The sequence below is a fragment of the Harpia harpyja genome, chromosome Z (genome assembly GCF_026419915.1).
Source record: "Harpia harpyja isolate bHarHar1 chromosome Z, bHarHar1 primary haplotype, whole genome shotgun sequence".
NCBI lineage: Eukaryota > Metazoa > Chordata > Aves > Accipitriformes > Accipitridae > Harpia > Harpia harpyja.
The window spans coordinates 7,235,516-7,247,639 of NC_068969.1; the positions used below are offsets into that span (position 1 = coordinate 7,235,516).

The following is a 12,124-nucleotide window of genomic DNA, read 5'->3' on the forward strand; positions in this document are numbered from 1 at the left end:
GGAATGAAGAGCATCGTAGGGTGATTTTTCTTCAGCGCACCTGCTGCCTTCTGTGATTTCTTTTGGTCACTTTTATTCCTTACTATGACTCTTAACCCAATTAAGTTGTGAGAAAACTGATGATGCGGGGTTTTTTTAGGGTTTGCAGGTAACTGGAGGATGCTAAAACACTTCAGATTTCATGAAGTATTCTAGCTAAGTGCTGCAGTCTGAAATGGCATTGTTTTCAAATTGGTTCCTCAAAAATTCTTCTGACAGTTAAAAATAATTATACTGCTATTTTATGTCAGCCAACTTATATTAAAGAAATCACTGGGAATGTTTTGGTGGTGGTTTAGTCTCAAAACCCATAGCTGTATCTTTCTTTCTGCATCTGATCTGTTCTGATGTTTAATACTGTTCTGAAAATGTCCAGCAGTGAGTTTGGCTTCAGGGATTTGTTCTTTTTACAGGCAAAGAAGAAGGAGCTTGCTAGGAGAGATGACATTGAGGATGGGGACAGTATGATTTCTTCTGCTACATCTGATACCGGAAGTTCAAAAAGGAAAAGGTATGCACTTCTGTAGCTCCTGCAGACCATGACAGTGCTACATCTTTTATTTGCTAAAGAGAATATTAAGCCATGGTTTTTAGCCATTTGTGTAAGGATTTGTAATTCTGAAACTTAACCTCATGAAGTGTTCATTCTAATTAATTCAAAACTATTTGCTGACTTTATTTTCCTTTTTTGGCCTATTAGTTGGCAGTTGTCAACATAACTTCAGTAAGTGGCGTGGACACTGTAGTTGCACTGAATTAGGTAATTTTGTCAGTGGATTTCAGGATTTTTATTTGTGTTTTATTTTTTTTAGCCTAGTGTGTGGACTATCTTCACAGGTTGTTAGCAATTAGTGCTTCTTTTCTACTACTTCTCCAGTATATGACTATTTATGTAGTTTGGATAGCAATTTCAGAATGTAATTAAAGTTAACACTATAGCTGAATAAATTTTTTGAAAGTTTATAGTATTACTGTACAATTATTTTTATTTGGTGAAGTCTCCTGGCATAAACATTTTCATTTTCCATGACATGAACTCTGCTTGAGAAGTTTTCATCATTAATGTTAGAGGATTGCTTCTCTCTCCCTTCTGAATTTGCACTCTTTGGTTACCTACCTGTCAGTGGCTGGGCTGAAGAGGATATTTGACAAATAGATAAACTGTATAATTTGTATAATGAGTATAATAGGTTGATTATTCTGGATACTGTAATGTAAACAAAATTCACAATTACTTAAAATATACTCTTTTAGTGAGCAATAATAATGATTTATGGAAAGTATTCTGTAACAATGATAGCTGTTGAGTAATTAATACTAGTAATTAATACTAGTGATGCGTTTCACTCCAACAAGGGATAGTTTCTCTAGTCTGCCTCATGGTATCATTTGAAATAAGTTCCGACTTCTGATAATATTATTGCAATAGTAGCAACTGCCAGTGTAAAACTGTAATTCAGCATCTTTCTTTGGTGTTGCCTATGACCTTCAGCTTCCTGTATTTTTAGTTCTTTTTTTGTCAAAGTAACAGCAGTTGTTGGGGGGAGGAAGGGAATGAAATAGAGCATCAGCAAAGATTCACTTAAGAGCAATCAAGTAAGTGCAACAATGTGTACTCAAACTATCCCCAGAGATAAAATGTTAACATGGACTTAGGTACTACAGTCTAGGGGTGCTAGGAAGAACATACTGAATGGTGAGACCACAGTACCAAGTGAAGATCTGGAAGGAACAAACTGTAAAAATAGCTAGTTTTGTGATCTTCAGATTCAAAGAGAAGTACTAACCTAATCAAGTAAGTCAAACTGTCATCAGTGTCATTTAACCCTATGTTGTTTTTGATCACCTTATGCAAGAGAATACTGAAATGCTTAAAAGAAAAAATCTGTCAGGCCTTGTCATCTCAGAACAGTAAAAGAGAAAAAGTTGTGTTCACAGATAAGGGAAATCAAACTTATTTTATTTTCCTCATGCCTGAAGAGAACCTGAAAATGCTTTTGATGTTGTCAGTTCAATACTTGTTATCAGTTTCACTTGCTGAATGATAGGAAGTAAAAGAAGACTGTAAATGCTGCTGATAGCAGAAGTGAAGCACTGAGAGGAATTCCAAAATGTTGCTGAAAAAGGAAACTGATAACCCAGGCAACATTCATCCCATTGTGAAAATAATAGTGACACAGAAGAAAGTCGTTTGAATGTCCCCTTTTATGTCCCCCTTTATTGGCAGGCCTTTTACTATTTCTGCTTTGGTTTTGCTTTACCTACCTCCATTGAATTAAATGTTGAAACTTGGAAACATGTTAAAATGTGGAACTCAGAAGCATGTCTCTGTTCTGGCATTGCATATCTGCTAGTATGAACCACTAACGGTTTCCAGCAGTGAAGATAATGCAGAAAAAAGTTTTTAACCTATAGAAGATACATTTTGAATTTTCTCACATGTTTTGACATTAATTTTCATTACTTAATTTGCTGACCTCACCAAGGAGCACGAGGTATCTGAGGCATGAGACTATACTGGATTAGGTATATTTTAAATGTAGGAGGAAAAGGTCCAGATGATGGAAAATCTGTGATGCAGTTTGGTTTCTAGCAAGTTGTACAGTGATGTTTTGCATATTCTGCTAATGAAGATAGTTTTTGTTGTTGTTGTTGCCTTTACTGATAATATGGTGAAAGTTATAACTACTTGAATAAGTCTTACAGAGATTGCAATTTGGAAGCTGGTTTAAAAGACTTTGTAGAGAGTGCATTTCTAAGAGTGCCACAGTATCTGAGCTGAGATTATACATTATTAGCAAAAGCTTTCCTCTCCCTTACCTGATTTGCTTATAGATCCTGTAGTATATATACAGGGAGCCATGTATAACTGTTTTCCTGATAAGCTGTGTCTTGGTTGTGTCAGATTTCTTGAGATAACCATAATAGCTACACATAGGATGACTGTAAAGTTTGTGGTGATAGCATGTATGTAGCCATTTTCTACCTGGGTTTGCAGTTTTGGTGAGCTTTATTGACTTGTAACTTTATTTGACTGTGGTTGACACATATTTAAGCAATTCAGACCCTTCTTTCTGCTACATTCTTGACGTCCTTATTTTCTTGTATCTGGTACTGAAGAAGGTACAGCATTACTCCAAGATAAATAGCTCAAGTCTTTGATATTCTGTATTCAGCAGAGGTAGTCATGAAGATACTGGCTGGGGGGTGTTTCACTGTTTGCACTAGATCTTGAGGTCTTGACTGATCTGTTTTCTCTGAAGCTGGAAAGTGCTTAGAGCTCCTTTTGACCTTTGCACTCTTGAAAACTAGTTATTTGGTTTATTCTGTAGAACACTTAAACTTCAAGGTGAATGAGAGAAAAGTCATATCTTAAAGTTGGTTTCCTGTTTATTTAGCAGACTGCTGGTTACAATGCTGTCATTATTTGCAAGTGGACCTGTGTTTCTAGTACACTGTCTTAATGTTGAACTTCTCGTGTGTGTTTTTAGGTGGTTGTGGTTGTTTTTCATGGTAGAGGATAATGTCATTTTGATATTAGTATTGGAAGTGGGGAGAAGAAACCCTGACGTTTATTCTTTTCCTTTTTGTTCTTTTCCTTAACCTAACAGTAAAAAGAATATACGAAAGCAACGAATGAAGATCTTATACAATGCAGTTCTGGAAGCTCGAGAACCAGGCACAGGCAGACGGCTCTGTGATCTGTTTATGGTTAAGCCATCCAAAAAGGACTATCCAGACTATTATAAAATTATCTTGGAACCAATGGACTTGAAAATGATAGAACACAACATCCGCAATGATAAGTATGTAGGGGAAGAAGCCATGATTGAAGACATGAAGCTCATGTTCCGAAATGCAAGGCATTATAATGAAGAAGGTTCCCAGGTACTGTTTTGATTCTGCAGTCACACTTACTTTTCTGCTTCTTTGCAGACATGTAAGTTATGTTAGGATGCTTTAGCTTTGACTATTACTCACATTACTTATGATAATTGTTTATTGAACTAAAATAGAAATATGACTTTTTCTTTCTGCTGATGTTTTAAATTCTGTCTTCGTCTATAGTTGTATGAACATAAAATGCAACACACTCGTTTGTGAAGGTTAGACTTATTTCCTGTTAGCTAAACTCCACTACAAAGAATGCCAGCTGAATGTTTCCTAGTATGTTTTTAAAAAATAAGCTGGTTATCAAATTCTCATTATTCATCCTCATTTAATCATGTGAAGGTATTTGCACAGTGAATGGTCATCAGCATGTGATCTGGAGCTCAGAACCTCTAAGAAGGGATGTCTTAGTTGGAAAGAAAGCAGCTTTGTTTTCATGGAAGTGGAGAGTGTGGGAGATCAGACTAGAAGACCTGACTTGTTTAGCCTAGCAAAAGGAGTCTGAAAAGAATATGCTTTTCATCTACAAATATATGGTAGGCTGTTTCTATGTTGTGATGTTTCTCAGCCAGCAAGCACGATGTCATGGAACAGAGTGGTGGTAAGAAACCTCCAGCTATTTCTGAGGAACTTGATCAGCTACTGTACAGGACTTTATGATGAAGTTGTGTTCACCGGGGTTGGATTCGAAGACCCAGGAGGACTGTTTAAGTCCTTTGTACCTTGATGGAATCACAATAGTTCAAGAGATCTTTCATTGCTCAGCAGAATGGTTTGATAAGGATGTTGATAAGACAACTGCACCTTGCTGTTTTGTAGTCTTGGGAATAGAAATGCAGCTTAATTGGATAATTTATTCAAAGTTTTATCTCCCTGATTTAGATGGTGTTCATCAGTTCTGCTTACCTGTATAAGTCTATTAAAGGTGTACATTTGAGAAACAAGTCCTTCTTTTTAATCAAGTACTTGGTTTTGCATTCAGCTTTTTCAAACTAACATTTAAATGTTTCTAGGGGGCTAGTTCTAAACTAGTCTAAGCACAGTAAACCTTGTTTTGTTTTGTTTTTTGATTACTTTACTGATTAATAGGTGTACAATGATGCCCATATGCTGGAAAAGATCCTTAAAGAAAAAAGGAAAGAACTGGGACCTCTAGCTGAAGATGATGATGTTGCATCCCCTAAACTAAAACTAAGTAAGGCAACGTCGTACATTGCTATGTCTCATTTCAACGCTTATGAAAGCCCAACAATACAGATTAAAAGATCTTGCTTTTAGAACAGAAGACATGATCTGCAAATTTACACTGACATGCAAAGTAGAATTATGTTTTCAAAATCATGACATCAATGGTGTGTTTATATGTGCATATAATAGAATTTAGTTGTTGCATATAGCATTTTCTAAGAAAAGTAACTTAGAATGAAGAAAGAAAATGTGGGAATGGTTGGAATGACTGGCATTTAGTCATGTGGCGTTATCCAAATGTTAGATGTTGCATTATGTGCTCAGTAACACTTCATTAGCACAATTCATGTGTGCTACTGGGTTTGCTTACAAGTAAGGTGCTTCTCAAACTGAGTAAAGCTCTTAATTTCCCTAGTCAAATGCCTGGGATTTCCACAGAATGATAAAAGAAATGTGAGCTTTTTTTGGAAAATTATTGAAAGCTATGAAACCACAGAAGTAAAATTTCCAACAATGTCTGTTTCTAGAGCTGTTGCCCTTACAAACTAGATTTGCTACTACTCAAATCTTATGTCCCCTTAATATGTGTTCAGAACTTAGCAAACTGAGAAGGATAAAATGGCACAGAAAAGCTTAAAGAAAATAACTGCACACAGCCCTCTTGAAAATAGAAATGTGCAGCTCTTAGGTAACATACAGGTAGTAGAGAATTCACAGGCAGAGACTATACAGTACAGTAACAGAGATCCTGAACTAAACAAAAAGCTAATCTGATTGATAATCCCATGGGAGGCCTTATTTTACATTTTACCTGTAATAATCCTCTCTAATTTGGCATAAACCTGTCATAAAGGAATCTGATAATATTTAGAATGCTTAATTTTAGTGATAGCAAAACCCCTGTGATGACTGGATTTTTAACAGCTGTAGAGAGAAATTCATGTAGAGCTAGTAAGACCAAATTGAATTTAGAGGAGTTATTAATAACATTAAGTAGGAAAAGATGTTTTCCATGCTTTAGTCTGAAGAGACCTTTGCCAGGTGGACCATATAGTAACATATGATTTTCTGTTTGCCAAAAATAACATTTAAAAAAAAATATTCATACAATTTTGAAAAATAAAGGAAGCTGCAACTTGGAATGGGCTCCATGTTATGAGTCTTCTGGTCATAGCATAAAGTGGTTCTTCAGTAAGCAATTCTCCAATGCAAAGGAGATGGACAAAGAAGTGTGCAAGCTCTGTTTTTTGTAATGATATTTTCTTTTTTTTTTTTTTTTTTCTTTCTGTCTGCTTAGGTAGAAAAAGTGGCATTTCTCCTAAAAAATCAAAATACATGACTCCAATGCAACAGAAATTGAATGAGGTGTATGAAGCAGTTAAGAATTACACGGATAAACGAGGCAGGCGACTGAGCGCCATCTTCTTGAGGCTGCCATCTCGGTCTGAACTTCCTGACTATTATGTAACCATTAAAAAGCCCGTTGACATGGAAAAGATCAGAAGCCATATGATGGCAAATAAATACCAGGATATTGATTCCATGGTAGAGGACTTTGTAATGATGTTCAATAATGCTTGCACATATAATGAGCCAGAATCTCTGATTTATAAAGATGCCCTGGTCCTGCATAAAGTTTTGCTTGAAACTCGGAGAGAAATAGAAGGAGATGAGGATTCTCATGTGCCCAATGTCACTTTGCTAATTCAGGAACTTATCCATAACCTTTTTGTATCTGTTATGAGCCACCAGGATGATGAGGGCAGATGCTACAGCGACTCCTTAGCTGAGATTCCTGCTGTTGATCCCAACTTCCCAAATAAACCTCCTCTGACTTTTGATATTATCCGAAAAAATGTTGAAAATAATCGCTATAGAAGATTGGACTTGTTCCAGGAGAATATGTTTGAGGTACTGGAGAGGGCAAGGAGAATGAATAGGTGAGCAAAGCCATATTTTTCAGGTATCCTTTGTCTTATCACATGAGTTTTGCATGTTAACGTTAGACAAAGGCTGAAGTTTTTTTAAGGTGTTTGCTTTCCTTGGTATGGGTGTTTAGAAAACTAAATCTTAAAAGCTCTATCAGGTCTTCAGTGGCATGTATGCTTTCATTTAAAAACAAGGAAAAAGTTAGTTTTCTGCCATGAGATAATTTTGACATTAATCTTCCAAAGGTACACGACATGAAAACCAGGTTTGTGCTAACTTTCAGATTGAAAAAATGAAGAGGAGGAGCTGTTCACTAGCTGCTTGACTGCTCCAACTCTTTTGGAGCAATCACAGTTGTATGAGTTATGGTAATATTGTGCAAAAACTGAACACTTGCAACTTCTTGCCATGTTTTACTTGAATAAGGTAGGGTACTTGGGGATGTGCAGGTGAGATCTTGACTCTGAAGGAGAGGAGGTAAAAAATGATATTAAAACATCTACTAACAGAAGCACGTGTAATTAAAATAAGTTAGTTTTGTTAATAATACTCTTATTACTTAAGTTTTCAGAAGTTAACAGATTGTAGAGGTCCAGTGGCAAGTACTTTTGGTTGCAACTAGTTACCTTTGATTTTTCTGGTGTTTCAGGACTGGTGTATACAAAAATACTGTTTTGGGTAAACTATAATACAAACTGAGAGCAGAGTAGCAGGTGGAGCATGACTTGCTAGTGTCTGCTGCTGCTTATTATGAGTAAGCACAGAAATCTGTTGGTAGAGTGAAGCTTTAGTTTTATCACTAAGTGTGGCAATTGATGTGTATGTGTATAGGATCCTGTTTGACTCTGCACAAACTATGTTTCTGCCCTGTTGTTCGTATTTTTGTACAGGACTGATTCGGAGATTTACGAGGATGCGGTTGAACTTCAGCAGTTCTTTATTAAAATTCGAGATGAACTTTGTAAGAACGGAGAGATTCTTCTGTCACCCGCTCTCAGCTATACCACCAAGCATCTTCACAACGATGTAGAAAAGGAAAAGAAGGAAAAGCTGCCCAAAGAAATAGAGGAGGATAAGCTCAAAAGAGAGGAAGAGAAGAGAGGTAGCTACTTTCTTTTCATTAATTTTAAATGTATTAATTGAAAAATGTACCTATGTATATGATGTATGCTCTGCTGTTGCTGCAGCTTTGCCTACTGAAGGGACCTTAATAGTCTAGTTGTCCAGCAAGGGTCTTGTATTTTAAAGTTGTTAGAGATTTACTTTATTTTGATCCTTATCACCCAGGCCAGATGGCTTTTAAGAAGGAGATGTAGGTAGATATTAACCTATGTAAACTCTTTAATCGGAGCACATTGGGGTACCAGTAGTCTTATTTCAAGGATATTATAAAAGAAAACAATAGTTTTTTACTATAGCTTTCTGCTGATAATAAACTTAACAATGACTGTTCCAATTGACTTTTGGTCATTTCCTTTTTGACAAATACTGATTTCTTGATGTGCTGATGGTGTTGTCTGTGATCATACTTTTAACACTGCTAAAGAAATGGTATTTAAGTAAGCCTGTTGTGTTTCTTACTTGGCTACTTTGAGTGTGAAGAGGAATGGGCTTGCACTATTTTGTAGAGCAAGAAACCTACTGTGAAGGTACTTTGTGTTTCACAGCTCCTGGCGGTTACTGTCCATATAATCATTGTGGAATATGTCTAAGGGGATGAATAAAGCTCTCTAATTGCCCCTTTCCACATATGGGAGCAGAGCTGTTAGCTCTTTGTCCTTGAATTGTCTTTCTAACGTGGTTCATCTTCCCACATAGCACTGATGTCAGCAGCAGTAAAATCTGGTTGCTCCAACCAGGCTCAGTATTATAAAGGGACAACAGCTGTGATGCCCTTCTTCTGTCTTCCTTTGAGAGCTAAAAACCTCAAAGAAAGCAAACCATGTCTTTCTGAAGGCTTCTGAGCTCAGTGCTGTCATTGAGTTCCTCTTCACTTACTGGGAGGGCTCAGTAAAATTCAACTGAAGAAGGGAAACCCAACCTTCAGCAGCACCGGTAGCAGAAAGGCTGGCAGCACAAAACACACTTAAACCCTTCCTTCACGATGGAAGTCAGCGATAGAGGGATGCATCAGGTATTATGTGTTTCTGCATATGGCACTTCTGCACTCAGCAAAGGGTGAGGGTGTTCGTATCAGTAATCTTGGCTAACGTGGAAATGTGGCATTACTAACATCTATTTTTCCCTTCTTGAAATAAGAAGCTGAAAAGAGTGAAGATTCTTCTGGATCAGCTGGGCTGTCAAGCTTGCATCGGACCTACAGCCAGGATTGCAGCTTCAAGAACAGCATGTACCATGTAGGAGATTATGTGTACGTTGAGCCTGCTGAAGCCAACTTGCAACCTCACATAGTCTGTATTGAGAGGCTGTGGGAAGATTCAGCTGGTAAGGATGCCTTTGCTATAGGAAAACAATATTGTGAAACTTCTTATTACTGTTTAAAACTTCCAATTGTAGCTTTTGTTGTGTAGATGTTATTTTATTTGCAGAAGTATGTGTGGACTGGTGAGTATTTTTCTTCTTTCTGAGTTGCTTTGTTCCACAATAGAGGAACTCAATTTGTTCCACAAATATGAAGTTCTTGGATCAGCACAGGTTTTTTTGTTGTTCATCTCCACCTATTCTTAAATCGTAAGCATCCTAGAGAATAGGCTCTTCTAAGTGGGATGGGGTCCTTGTAATTTAAGCGCAGAAGAACACATGGAGTTTTTCTGTGCTGAGAAATCTGAAACAAAGTTGGGCACATTTAACTGCAAATGTTCCACAGAACAACTCCGTTTCAGAACTTGCCATTGTTAAATTTCAGAAATGAGCTGAATCTTGCATTCCTAGGCAAATCAAGCCATGACAAGTACTATTTTGGTTTTTCTCATCAGTGAGAGATTTCTGTTTGCAGCAGGTACTTCTCTTAAGTGTAAGGAAGGCTAGAGAGATGTCAGGAGTATCAGATAAGCATGGTACATTCTCAGCAATCCTGGAAACTACAGTTGCTGAGAGCTACAGTGGGGTACAGTGGAATGTACCATTTTGGTGGCACTTTTTTTTAAAGGGGTGGAACAGATGTGTTACAAGGACAGATTAAAAGGACCATGACTCTTAAATTGCAAGCGAAGTGCAAGGCAGGATATAATTAAGGTTTACAAAATCATGAAGTGGGTAGATAAGGTGAATGCAGAAATACTGTTCGACAAATCCAGCAGTACTAGAGTGGAGGGCACACACTGACGCTAATAAATCAGATTAAAACATGTGAAAGTGTTTGGCTTTTTAATGTAGTGGGTGGTGAGCCTCGTGGCTTCCCCAGGAGCTTGTGGAGGCAGATTACATCAGCAGGTTCAAAAATGGGCGAGACAAGTCCATGTACAACAGGTCTAAACCAAATAATAAAGGGAATAACCAGCAAATAACAGCCAGATAAAGAGAATAGCTCTCTAACACCCCTAATGCAATGACTGTAGAAGGAGTGAAATGAGTTACGGAGAGTGGCCAAGATCAGATGCATTCTCCAAATAGCCTGTCCTGCTCACTCAGTTGGATGCAGTGTATTTGGGTAGATGGACCATTGGCCAGTTGGACGTTTCTTACGTTTGTTTGTCTGTGATGGAGAAAGTGAATAGTACTTTTTTTTTCTGGTTCAGTCTACAGATTACAGGTTTTCTTTGATTTAGAAAAATAGTACATATTTGTAACTTCTTTATAACTCATAGTTAACAATTTGATTTGTCACAGCATAACGCAGAAGTAATAGTTCTTAAAAAAACATGAAACCAGTTATCCAAGGTTCTTCAAATAATCAGGTGGTTGTTGTGTAGACTTTGAAGCCATTTCAAGGCCTGAAAGTCAAGATTTATAAATAAGAACTGATTCCTCCTTTATTTTGCTGAGTCAGGTTTTACTGGGGAGAAAACAATTAGTGGGCTTTTTAAGCAACCTGAAACAGTTAAAGAATCTTGTCCTGTTTTAAACCAGTTTACTCTCATTATAAATGACTACATGGCTATTTGATTAATCAATCAGTCTGTAGTTGGTTTTTTTCTTGCTCATGCACTAGAGAATATGCCATTTTGCATTTTTTTTCTATTTCTTTCTCCCTTCTCATTTTTGTATCTTTTTTTTTTAAAGGAGAGAAATGGCTCTATGGCTGTTGGTTTTATCGACCAAATGAAACGTTTCATCTTGCAACACGAAAATTCTTGGAGAAAGAAGTTTTTAAAAGTGACTATTACAATAAAGTTCCTGTTAGCAAAATTTTAGGCAAATGTGTGGTCATGTTTGTCAAGGTGAGAGACTATTCAGTCTAATTTGTTAAGCAAATAACACATTCCATTCTATTTTCTTGAAGAGCTGTAGGGATTCTAACATAGAGACATTCTACTAATACTTAAATAAAATAGGAGTTGTTCCTGTGTACTGTTTGTGTTCTTCATTTGTTTCATGAGACAAATAGTTCACCCAAGTGATGGTGTTTCCTAGTGCTTATTGGTTTGTAGAATCATATGCTTATTAGATAATTAGCTAACTGATTTTTCAAAGCATGTGGTAAAGAAATTGCAGGTAACTTCTTAAAGGTTCCCATAAAAGCATGTAGATTTAGGTTTGGCAGAGGGAGACTTGAATGGCTTGGTAAGAGGATGAAGTCTTTCATCTCTCTCTCAGGTTTGATTCTACAACATCCTTGTGCAGAGGATTTTTGGCTTGTTTGCAACATACCTATCTCAGCCAGTTTTCTGAAGGTAGTGTGTTTGTATGAACAACATGCTACAGCTGCTGAGGTATCACGGTCACATATCAATGAGCATGGAGCTTAATTTCCCCTCCCTCCCCAAACTTGGTGATTGTGTCCTCTTTCCAAGTCAAAGCTCAGAAATCTTGTAAAGGTAGTTTTAGGCTGCAGATCTTGTACTTGTTAATGTACCGTTTTGGTAAATGAATAAAACCTAATTTTTCTCACGTGACAACCTGTATTGAATTTAGCCTCTTCTTTAAGGGTGGGATTTCTTGTTGTTTGCTTTTAATT

At 37.0% G+C, this 12,124-nt stretch overlaps 1 protein-coding gene across 17 annotated transcripts in view; it reads left to right on the plus strand.

Annotated features, from left to right (window-relative positions):
* PBRM1 (polybromo 1) overlaps positions 1-12,124 on the plus strand; it is a 69,457-nt gene that overhangs the window by 30,993 nt on the left and 26,340 nt on the right. For all 17 annotated transcript variants that reach the window (XM_052777415.1, XM_052777414.1, XM_052777408.1 and 14 more), the window contains 7 exons: positions 453-550; positions 3,651-3,927; positions 5,020-5,125; positions 6,416-7,058; positions 7,938-8,149; positions 9,307-9,492; positions 11,230-11,387. In XM_052777415.1, coding sequence (XP_052633375.1) covers positions 453-550; positions 3,651-3,927; positions 5,020-5,125; positions 6,416-7,058; positions 7,938-8,149; positions 9,307-9,492; positions 11,230-11,387 — 1,680 coding nt within the window. The remainder of the gene's footprint in view (positions 1-452; positions 551-3,650; positions 3,928-5,019; positions 5,126-6,415; positions 7,059-7,937; positions 8,150-9,306; positions 9,493-11,229; positions 11,388-12,124) is intronic.